Consider the following 10,568-nt stretch of genomic DNA (forward strand, 5'->3'; position numbering starts at 1 on the left):
AAAGCGGCTGACCCAGACCTGCTCCTTGCTGTGCTGCTGCTTCAGGAGCTCCTCTTTCTCTCCCTCTCTATATGCTCGGCACATCTCCAGCTTTGATTACTGACCGTCTCCATCTCCCCCCCCCGCCTCGTCCCCGCTCGCTGACATCTCTTCATTAAGTCGTACGACGGGTTTATTCCCATGGCGCTGCTTTGTCTGCCTCGCTCTGCAGCGTTTCTGGAAGGAGAAAGCCAAGGAGCAGCCCCCAGCTGTGCTGCAGGCAGACAAAGGCAGCGGGTCCCTCCTCCCCTTGCTCCAGCTGAACAAAGGCAGCGCGGTGCCCAGGTCCGGAACCCGCTGCAATAACCAGGGGATGGGAAAACGGGGAGCATCGGGCTGTGCAGTGTGTGGGAAAGGTTCCTTGAGGACAAAGGAAAACACTCCGTTAACTGTTAGAGACTCTCAGCTGTGCAGAGGCGGCTGAAACAGAGATCTGCTGTGCCGGGAGATGCGGGGTTTGTGCTGGAAAGGGAGTTTGCTCCCTCCCATCCTCCTCTGCTTCTCAAAGGGATTCGCTACCCTGGGATCAGCACGCTGTGTGCATGCAGAGTGAGCGCTCCCAGCCCCAAATCCCCCCAAACAGAGCAACGTTTCGGATGCAGAGCTCCTTCCTGCTGTTTGCACAGCCTCCCGAAACGCAGCGCCTAACCAAACAGAGCGCAGATGGGAGCGTGACAGGGGATGGGGCAGGAGCTGTTTGCTCCTCTTGCGCCTCGTCAGAGACAAGCAGGCGGGATGTAAATCATTAGCGAGCGGGTTGTTCGCTGTCGAGTCGCTGCTTTTTTCCCCTTTCATCTCCTCTTTGAGATTACAAAGAGCCGCTCGGATCTGTCAGAGCTGCGCTTCGGGAGCTCCGCTCGCTCCTCTGCCGCTCAGCAAAGCCCGCAGCCGGGTCCGGTCCAACCAGGGCTGGAGGTACCGACGGAACCCGGCCCGGTGGGAGAGGATGGAACCATGGGGGGTCGGGGGAGCGGCCCCAGTGAGCGCTGCGATGGCGGCTTTGGCCGCACGGTGTCCCCCGCGCTCCGCCGTCCCCGAAACGGGGCTGGGATGGGCTGGAAGGAAGAAGGGTCGCATCCCTGCTTGGACACTTCGCTGGGCACCGGCACAGCCGCCTGAGCTGCCCCCTTTTGCCTCGTTTTTCAGCTCTCGGTCCTGCCTGTTCCTACAGTCATAGCCCATAGCACAGACCGGGTTCATGTGAGGGGTTTTCTGGGTGCAGCTTTTAATGATGCTACAAAGCTTGGAGTGTCAGCCGGTGGCTCGAACCCTCCCAAATGAAGGACTGGAACTAAACAGAAGCCATGGCTGTTGCTTTCTGGCCTCCTACAGAACAAAGCTATGGAAAAACCTTTGCCCAATCCACTGGAGGCAGGGCTCCTTTTTGTTCCTTCCTCCCAGGACTGAACGGAGGATCCCAAATAATTGTAGGAACTAAAATCTAAGCGGAGGCCATCTCTGCGTGAAACCCTGCAAAGGCATTTTTGTGCTACTCCTGTACCAAAAGTAAAACCCAGCCTCTCACCAAAGCAGTCCTTTGGGCATCCATCCCCCCCAGGAGCACGGGCAGCTCCTTGCTCCAGCTCCTGGCAAAGTGACAGTCACAGCTATGGGCCTGCAGGAAAAGCCTTGCTACGAAGGCAAAAGAGCAATCTCCTGCATCTGGATACAGATTTAGAGTTTCCCTTCCTGCACACCAAAGAGAAAACACAGACCTCAGAGCACCCAAAGAAGGCATCACTTCTGCTCTCCCCACTCCGACTCTCACCTGGCTGATCCCTCCAAACCTGTGCTGGGGTCGGGTGGCAGCAGGGAGATGCTCACCCACACCTCATCCTGCAGAGCCCTTCCTGCTAGCAGGACACACAGCACAAACACTGCAAATAGTCCCTTCCTCTTGGTTTCCCCCCCCAACAGCTCTGTAGGAGACCAGAGGGGACCACAGGGCCACTGCTAGGAGTCAGAAAGGCAGAGGGCTTCCACCGCGCTGCTCAACCCCTGGCTCACCCCACCAACTGCTAGCATCAGGCAGCCCCTGAGCACGATGCTGGAGCAGGCGCAGCGTGGGGTGGGCATGGGGGGCAAGCTCTCCCATTTGTTCTTCTCAGGGTGGAAAGCTTCTGCAGACTCCAGGACGGTCGGCTGGTTTCCTGGAGACACAAAGTGAGGCAGCAGGTCACCAGCAAGCATCTCTTTGCCCTTTCTGTCCGCACCCCAAAGCTCATCCCCCCTTATAGGTTCTTTTCACTGCTCCCTCAGGCCAGGTTTCCCCATTTTGTAATGACTCTTCTTTGCTTTTAAAGTGTCACCTCCATCCCCAGGGCCTCACCCAGTCCCCCAGCCACGACGACTCTGCCTTTCAGGTAGCCAGCCACAAAGTCTGCTCGCCGTTTCTTCAGGTAGAAGGAGCGCTCCATCTTCATCCAGCCACCTGCCAGGGGCAGCACAGACAGCATCGCAGCAGCGCTCAGCACCACAGAATCATAAAGGTCAGAAAAGACCTCTAAGATCACCAAGTTCAACTGTCAGCCCACCCCCACCGTGCCCACTGAACACATCCCTCAGTGCCACATCTCCGTGGTTCCTAAACACTCCCAGGGATGATGACCCCACCACCCATCTGCCTCTCTGGCCTCCTGCCCCTGGGAACTGCACATCCTTGGGGCAATAAAATCCACAATGCAAGGGGGTCTCCTTCCTCACCACCTTGTCAAACCCAGCAGCTGCAGAACCCCTCCGGACCACATTTTTCCCCCTCCTGCCTCTTCTGACTAACACCCAGTACCCACAAAAATCAGCAGGTGAGAGTTGAAATCCCCAACAGCACATGGGCACCTCCTCACATGCACCCACCCTCACCCACGGACCGGGACAGAGCTGTGACATCCCACCTTGCTCAAAGTCAAACACATCCACAGTCCTCATGAACTTGGGCTGCCTGTAGAGCCGGCCCTGCCGCAGGCCCCCAAGACTGAACAGTTTGTCTTCGGTGGGCACGAAGCTGGAGAAAGCTCTTTTATTGGGGATATTGGGAAACTTGGTCCACGATCTGGTCTCGGTGTCAAAGACCTCGAAGGCGTTGATGGCGTACTTGGACTGCCTTCCCCCTGGGTGAAGGGATGGAAAGAAAAGGATCAACAACAGCCAAAGGTCAAATAGCAGCAGCAGGAGGCAGAGGATGCTCCTGGGGTTGGGTGAGAGCAAACTGCCACCGATGGCATCCTGTCTCCCTCTTTTGTAACTGAAGCTGCACGAGATCGAAGCACCGCATTTCTCAGTGCGTCACACCTTCCTCCTCCCTCCAAGGCAGCAGTAGGTGCAGGAAGGTGTTTGGTATGCATTGGTTTAATCAAGACAAATGCACGACAGAGAAGGGATCAGCACTGGGGGAGGTTTGCAATTCAGATGAGCTCAGCGCCGGCGCAAAGCAATGATCCCAACAGAACAGCAGAGTCAGAGCAGCTGCTGCCACAACCCACAGACATGAGTTATTGTCCCCCCATCAGATGCAAGGGGACACAGCTGCTCTCAGCCTGGATGCTCCATGTGTGCCTTTAAAGCAGAGCCTTGGCTTGCTACCGGGCCCACAAAGTGTTTGCTGGCAGCAAACAAACTACAGAATAGATCAAAAGAGCCTTTTCTGGTGGCACCCTACAGACAGGCAGCAGTGCGTGGTGGTTTGAGCCGCTGGGACTGTTGGGTTTGATCACAGCTTTGCTGCTGGTACAGCTCATTTGGCTGTGAGCCTCCAGCAGCATTTCCCTGCCTTAGTTTCCCTTTCTGTAGGATGAATGAAAATCCTTCCCTGTAAAAGGGTTGGTCCAGCACTTGCCAAAAACAGCAAGTCTTTCCTTCTGGCCCTTCATGAAGGTGAGCAGTGCTTTGATGGCATAATATGGACAGAAGTGTTGTTATTCAACAGCTGAGTGCAAGGGCTTTTGTTGCGGTCTCAGGGCTGCACACTGAGCAGCAAACAAACGAAGGGAACCATTCACCAGCAGCACTGAGCTGCTGCAGGGTCTGCATGGGCGCAAGGGCTCCTACAGTTGCTTGCTGAGGAGGTGCGAATGCAAATCCTACGCCCAAGCCAGCCCTACAGCAGCAAACCTGGTATGTACGAGTGCATGAGAAGCAGGTGAGGATGGAGAACAAGCAGACTCAGTGCCCAAGGAGCTGAAGGCAGATGCTTACCCAGCACGTAGATCTTGGTGCCCCGCAGGAAGGAGGTGGCTGCATACCGTGCTGTGGGCATGGCTGCCAGGGACACCCAGATGTCCTTCAGCATGTCGTAGTGCTGCAGGTAGTTGTGTGGTCGTAGGTCAGCTCCCATCCCACCAGCTGCATACACTCTGTAGTCTGGGCAGGGCCAAGGGGTGAGAAACCACGGTATTAATATGGGAAAGCACACCTGAGGGATCTGGGGAGCTATTTCTGTTCCTTCTGGTCTCTTGCACTGAATTGATCTGCCATAACCAAGCACAGAGGGAAAACCAGCTCTGAGATGGTGAATCTTTGTAAACGTTCCTCCATGGCAGCTTTTAGAGCTACATAAGCAAATAAACGGAGCAGCTTTCAGAGGAGCTGCCTGTGGATCTGCACTGATCCCCAACGTGTGCATTGCTCCTGGCCCCAGGGACGCAGCTGCCAGCCCCCGGCTGTTCAAAGCGGGGCAGAACATGCTAAAGTAAATCAAAGCTCCTCCTCTCCGCCTGGAGATTAGAAAATGAGATGAAGGCAGAGCCCTGCAGGTGTTAAATGGAACGTGGGTATGGCTGTGGTTAAGCTCATGGAAGGGAGTGAGGCAGGAGCCCCCCATGAGCCAGGTGCTTCCCTTCCCTGTGCACTGAGCTGGGCCCACAGTTACGAAGCCAGTTCTTGTGGTGGGTGCTGGGTTTGGAACAGAGGCTCTGCTTTGATGAAGGCTGAAGGCTGCTCTGTGGCTTGGGGTCATGCACCTCTCCCCCTTCACCGTGCAGCCAGAGGCTCTGCCCGTTTCTTCTTCGTGCCTGGACCTGAACTGGCTGCAGATTTGGGGAAGCCCAGCTCCAGCCCTGCAGCTTAGAGAACACGGCCCAGCCTCAGCCCTTGCAGCTCTTGGGCAGAGCACACTGCTGCCTGCATCTGCTTTTGGCAGCCAAGAACGCTCCATTGGTGGAATACGACAACCACACGAGCCTCGGCCTCTATAAGCAAAGAAGAAGGGGTTGAGGAGCAATCCAATCCTACAGCATTGCCCAGAAAACATTTATGCTCCATGCACAAAGGGACACCAACCCTCCCCCACCCTCCTTACCTTTTGCCGTCACCGAGATGCCCATGGCCGCCTCCCTCAGCGAATTCCTCTTCTTCCACTTGCCTTCATCCACGTTGTACATCTCCACGATCTTCAGCGGCGCTTGGTTGGCCCCCACGCCCCCGATCACCATGATCCTTTTGCCCAACGTGGCCACCGCGACCCCGGCCCTGGCAGTGGGCATGGGGGGCAGCGACGTCCATTGGTCAGCCTCGGGGGAATAGACCTCAAAACAATCCATGGGGACACCGTTGTCATCGCAGCCCCCGATGGCAAACACCTGCCCACCCACTTCCACCAGCGTGGAATAAACCCGGCGGCTCGGCAGCGGGGCGAGGGTCTTCCATTGGAAATCCCTGGTGTTGGCCACCTCCATGGTGTCAGCGTCCATCTGCTGCTGATGGGGCACCTAGGCTGCAAAACACAGCGGGGAGGTGCAGGAGGAATGCAGAGCGCAGCACTCAGAGCAGCACAAACCCCAAATCCATCGCAGCCACCCCCTGATGCCAGCAGTACCTCTGCCTGCAGCTCTGCTCATCCTGCAGATCCACGCCTGCCTCAGTGGCTCACGCAGAGCTGAGCCTAAAAATAAAATGAAACAAAAAGAGGGAAAAAGCAATAAAAACAAAACAAACCCAGGCAGGAGAGGTTGGAGCCGCTTTGGTTCCTGAGCATCCCCGCCCCCAAGCGACATTCAGAGCAAGGAGGCTGCAAGCTGTCTGCTCCCTCCCCTGCAGCATCTCTGCCTGCTGGGGAACTTTTCCTTGCTCTGAGCTTTCCTTCCTCTGAGCCCATTTCTCCTCCTGACCCTTGTGACGCTGGGACACGGTGATGAGCCATGCCAGGCTCCTGCCAGCAGCCCTGAGGACAGGCTCCAGCTCTGGCTGCAAACCCTCCTTCCTTCCTCTCCCCTCCCAGACCAGCCATTAAGCAATGCAGATGAGATTAATTAGTGCAGGAAGAAGACAGAAAGAGGGCAAACAGGAGGAGGGAAGGCAGCTGCTCATCCACCATGCAGGGTGGTGCTTTTTGCACTGAGCATCTCCACCTGCGTGCCCCAGATTGGGTAACAACATCCATTAGAACAAAGCAAGGTTTGTCTCTGCCCTTGCAGGCTGCTGCCTCGCACACCTGCACTGGGATGGGGCTGTTCCCACTGGTCCCCATTTGCAGCCCCCAAGACTTTCTCAGTTATCCCATCACCCCACTGCCTGCTCTGTGGGGACCATCTGAAGGTGACTTCCACGCTCCTTCAGTTCCTGTTTTTCATCTGAAAGCGTGACTCAAAGGACAGCGATGAAAAGCATCAGCAAAGCACACGTGGACGGAGATCCATCAAAATCACATCACTTTCAAGCACAAAACCCAAAGGATTTAACAGGGTCGAAAGAGCACAAAGCAGCAGCGCTGCATCCCATCCAGCAGCCAAAGGGAAAGGGGCAAACAACAGATGAGGTCGGCAGCTGCCATCCTCCCCCCAGTCTGCAGCACCTCATGCTCTGATGTGCATCAGCAGAGCAGCACGGGGGGGGGGGGGGGGTTAAGCAGCTCTGGACTACAGCTCTGGTGAATAATTAATTTTCTCTCCAGGTGAACTGTCACGCATTGCCACGGATAAATCCAGCGTGGCCGAGTGCATTAGAAAAGCAGAGCCTGCTCCTATCTGCAGGCACATGATGGGTTTGCAGGCTGACCTTTGCTAAGTCGTCCTCTGCCCCTCTGTGCCATGCTAAAGCACAGCCCTGGGATGAAGCACAACGTCACTGCTGTGCCAGACAGCTTCTGTGCTGCCATTCATTACAGAGAGCTGCACCTCGAGGATAATGCTCTTTTTTTAGCACAGCGTTGCCTCAAAAACTCTTTTTCAGCACACAAACACGTGAGCGTTACTCAAAGCAGTGGGCGATTGCTGAGCAAAGAACAGCAGAATGAGAGCTGCAAACTCAGCCCAGCTGTGGCTCAGCAGAGCTCTGCCTCAATTCGGCTGCCTTGGCAGAAGGAGAGTTCAAGAATTCGCTGTTTTTCTCTTTCATGCTCTTAAAAGCAGATCGAGGTCAGTCTGAAGCTCTCCATTACGTACGCAGGCTTTGTCTGGGGCTCTCCAGCATCACCTGGAAAGCATCGCTGTGCTGTAGGAGCTGCCAAACATGCTGACCCAATGCCCCACTGCACTGCAGCCACGTTCTGCTCCAGGCAGAGGGAATTATCACTTAATTAGACCAAACACATCAGAAGCATTAATATTTTTTTTCCCCTAAACGGCTGCGTTAGGATCAAAATGAATGGTAATTGCTTTCCTATCGGAGGAGATGGCAAGCAGTGAGCTGAGCCCACACCAGTTCTGGTGACATTTACTGCCTACAACAATTTGTGATTTATAGGAGAGGCTGTGCTGAATGCATTGAGGCTCCGAGCTGCCCAAATAGGGCAGGCTTTGTCCCCAAATCCAGTGCTGCCATGTGGGGCTGCCTGTGCTCCCTTCCCCACATCCCCTCCCTGGGATTTAGATGCTTTTATGCTCCAGGTTTGATATTCCTCAGCTGGGGGGGGAAGGGAGGGAGCACAGAATGTGAGCCCATCCTGCACAATGCTGGACAACTCTGCTCTGAAGCCCCAGAAGCATCGCACCGCTGCAGCTCATCCCTCCCTTTGGAGACCCCACTAAGATGCAGGTGACCACACATATCCCCTCAGCACCTCTCACAGCAGCATTAGGGCTGCACCTTTGTCTCCACCATCCCAAAATGGGTCACCATCACAAATGGTGATGGGTCAGATGGGTCAGACCCAGGGCTCCTGCAGGAACATCCCTGCTTCCACCCATGTGCTCCTTGCTGTCAGAGGGGTTAAAACAAAGCTGCCACAGAGAAACCTAATAGAAACATTGCTCCCTACTGAGAAAAAGAGCTTGTACTCACCTCGGTGCCATGCAAGATATGTCCTGGGCTGTCCTACAGCTTGGGAAAAGTGGCTGCAAACGGAGCAGAGCACAGCGTGCTGCCAACCAGGGTTTGTTCCCAGCACAAGGGGACGGGCATCACAGGAACGGGGGCAACAGGAGCTGGAAATAGCACAAACCCTGGGAAGGAATCACAGCTCCACGCAGGAGTCAGCAGCTCCAGCTCAGATCTGTCGGCACTGTGAAAGAAGGAGCAGGGAGAGATGACACAGCACAGCAGTGAGGATGGGGCTCAGCGTGGGGAAACCTCGGCGTCCCAGGGAATGGCTCTGCTGTGAGGATATGGAGGAGATCCCACAGAGCATCCCCACCCGCAAGGGTGGGGGATTTTGTCAAGATGGGAAAAAAAATGGCAAAAAAAAAAAAAAAAAAAGAACAAAAGAAATAGGAGGCGAAGGGCAGCAATCATTTCCTTGGGGCTGTATTTTCTTGGATGCAGCACATCCCAAAGAAAGATGGTGATGAAAAGTTTCTGGTGCAGAGCAGCGCCCACCCCTCACTGTTAATCAGTGAAATTGGGGGGAGCTGCTTTTCCTCCTGACAGCACACACATCACAGCATGAGCACCCACTGCTTTGTCAGATAAACATCAGCAGAGTGAGGAGAGGCCCTATGGGGTCAGGCATTACCAAATGACTGCAAATTTCACACCAGCCCCTCAGGAAACCCCACGACCCTCCTGCTGCCTTTGCTTCTCATCACTCCAGCAGCTGAGATTTCAAACTGAACGTGCACGAAATGCTCAGCCTGCTATTTCTGACCTCTCCTCACACCGAATTGAGTTTCCTTTCCATAGTAACGGCCACCCGGAAAAATAACAGCAACCAGAGCCAGCAGCTCCCTGTTTTCCACTGCAAATAACCCCACTGGCTTTCAAGGAGACTTCTAACTGCGATGCTTTTGCTAAGAGAACAAATGGCACCTTGGTGCCGAGCAAAGAAAAAGCAGCAGCGCTCACAAGGAGCTCATTTTGAGCCTCTCCTTGCAGACAGACAGACGGACAGAGAGTGCCACTCAGACTGAGCTGCCTGGCTGCCCAACAGAAAAGACCCCTGAGGTCCTTTGCAGCCACACACAGTTTGCTGGTGGGGGGGGGAGGCAGAGAGCTCACACTCAGCTCACAGCCCTGCAATGAGGATCGATGCCAGCAGCTTCAGCACGCGATGGGACAGGGAGACACAGTAATTTTTGGTCACATGTTAGCGTGGGGGAAAGAAAGCAGAGCATCTTTTATTTCCTGGGTGAACAGAGCAAGGTAAGGTTTATTCTCATTGCATTTTGTCTTAAGAGAGTTGCAATTGCAGCAGGAAAATAATATCACCCCAGCACGGTCCTGCTGTGTCCTGCATCCCTCCTCCTTTCCCCCTGATGCTGTTGCTGCTCTCTTTGCATGGGTCAAATCCTCTTCAAGCCCCGCAGACCCTCTGGTTACACTGATAAATCTCTGTTGGTCTGTATTCAGACTGCATCCCTTCAGAGGGAAGAGGGAGAGAGCCCTGTGGGGCACCCAGTGCTGCTCCCAAGGCCTGGATGGGGAGGAGGAGCAGAAAAGAATCCTTTTGGGGACAAATGGAACAACAAAACATAGGAAAAAATGGGGGGGAAAAAAACCAACCAAACAACCTCCTCATGCCACTTTTTATAGGAGAAAACACAACCCAGAGCTTCGTTCTGGCTGCAACCCCCAGCAAATCCCCCCCTTCCCCCCCCCAACCTGAACGCTGTGCTTACAGCTGTGCCGGCTCCTCGCACGATGCTCTCCTACAAACGCTCTTCAACTTCAGCCCAGCGAAACCCCGAGCGCCGGCGTCTCCAGTTTGAGCGCATCCATCCCTCGGGTGGGGACTGGGGGGGGCTGCGAGAAAACGGGTAGGAATCCTTGGGCTTTAATCCCCCGCTCGCAGGAGGCGTGGGATGAACGGAACCGGAGCTCTCCCATCTGCTGCGGCCGTCGGGATCCTCCTCGGTGCCGCCGCCGGGGCTGTGCGTGCGGGTGTGTACGGGGCGGATTAGCAGAGCCATGCTTTAAGCCTTTTATGGCTCCTAAAGCTCGCACAGGATGTTCTGTCACAGCGGCCCTCCCCTTCCACGGCTGCAAAAGGAAAAGTGGTCGAGGAGGGAGAGATGGAGCGGAGATGCTGAGCTGGGGACGGCTGATCTGTTGGGCATCGATCAGCTCCGTGGGCAGAGAAAACAGGAAGGATGGAGGGGCTGCAGTGGGATGCGGGGGCAGGACTGAGATGCAGGGGCTGCACAGGGATGTAGGGGCAGCACTGG

General features: G+C 55.2%; 1 protein-coding gene across 1 annotated transcript; it reads right to left on the reverse strand.

Moving 5' to 3' along the window:
- Positions 1–1,247: 1,247 nt before the first annotated feature.
- Positions 1,248–10,324, reverse strand: KLHDC8A (kelch domain containing 8A). Its single transcript, XM_031556972.2, has 9 exons — positions 10,023–10,324; positions 8,411–8,470; positions 8,251–8,303; positions 5,849–5,914; positions 5,333–5,746; positions 4,231–4,395; positions 2,931–3,146; positions 2,369–2,470; positions 1,248–2,189 (listed from the first exon to the last, which is right to left on the reverse strand). The coding sequence occupies exons 5-9, from the start codon at positions 5,721–5,723 to the stop codon at positions 1,993–1,995; spliced, it is 1,071 nt and encodes a 356-aa protein (XP_031412832.1). The 5' UTR covers positions 5,724–5,746; positions 5,849–5,914; positions 8,251–8,303; positions 8,411–8,470; positions 10,023–10,324; the 3' UTR covers positions 1,248–1,992.
- Positions 10,325–10,568: the final 244 nt, after the last annotated feature.

The sequence above is a fragment of the Meleagris gallopavo genome, chromosome 28 (genome assembly GCF_905368555.1).
Source record: "Meleagris gallopavo chromosome 28, MGAL_WU_HG_1.1, whole genome shotgun sequence".
Lineage (NCBI taxonomy): Eukaryota > Metazoa > Chordata > Aves > Galliformes > Phasianidae > Meleagris > Meleagris gallopavo.

Bases quoted from the DNA above. Each gene is read 5' to 3' on its own strand.
- KLHDC8A (XM_031556972.2), bottom strand. From the start codon at position 5,723: ATGGACGCTGACACCATGGAGGTGGCCAACACCAGGGATTTCCAATGG. The intron at 4,396-5,332 runs GTAAGGAGGGTG...GGCCCTGCCCAG, and splicing joins CATCTCGGTGACGGCAAAAG to ACTACAGAGTGTATGCAGCT. The intron at 3,147-4,230 runs GTAAGCATCTGC...CCCTTCACCCAG, and splicing joins CACCAAGATCTACGTGCTGG to GGGGAAGGCAGTCCAAGTAC.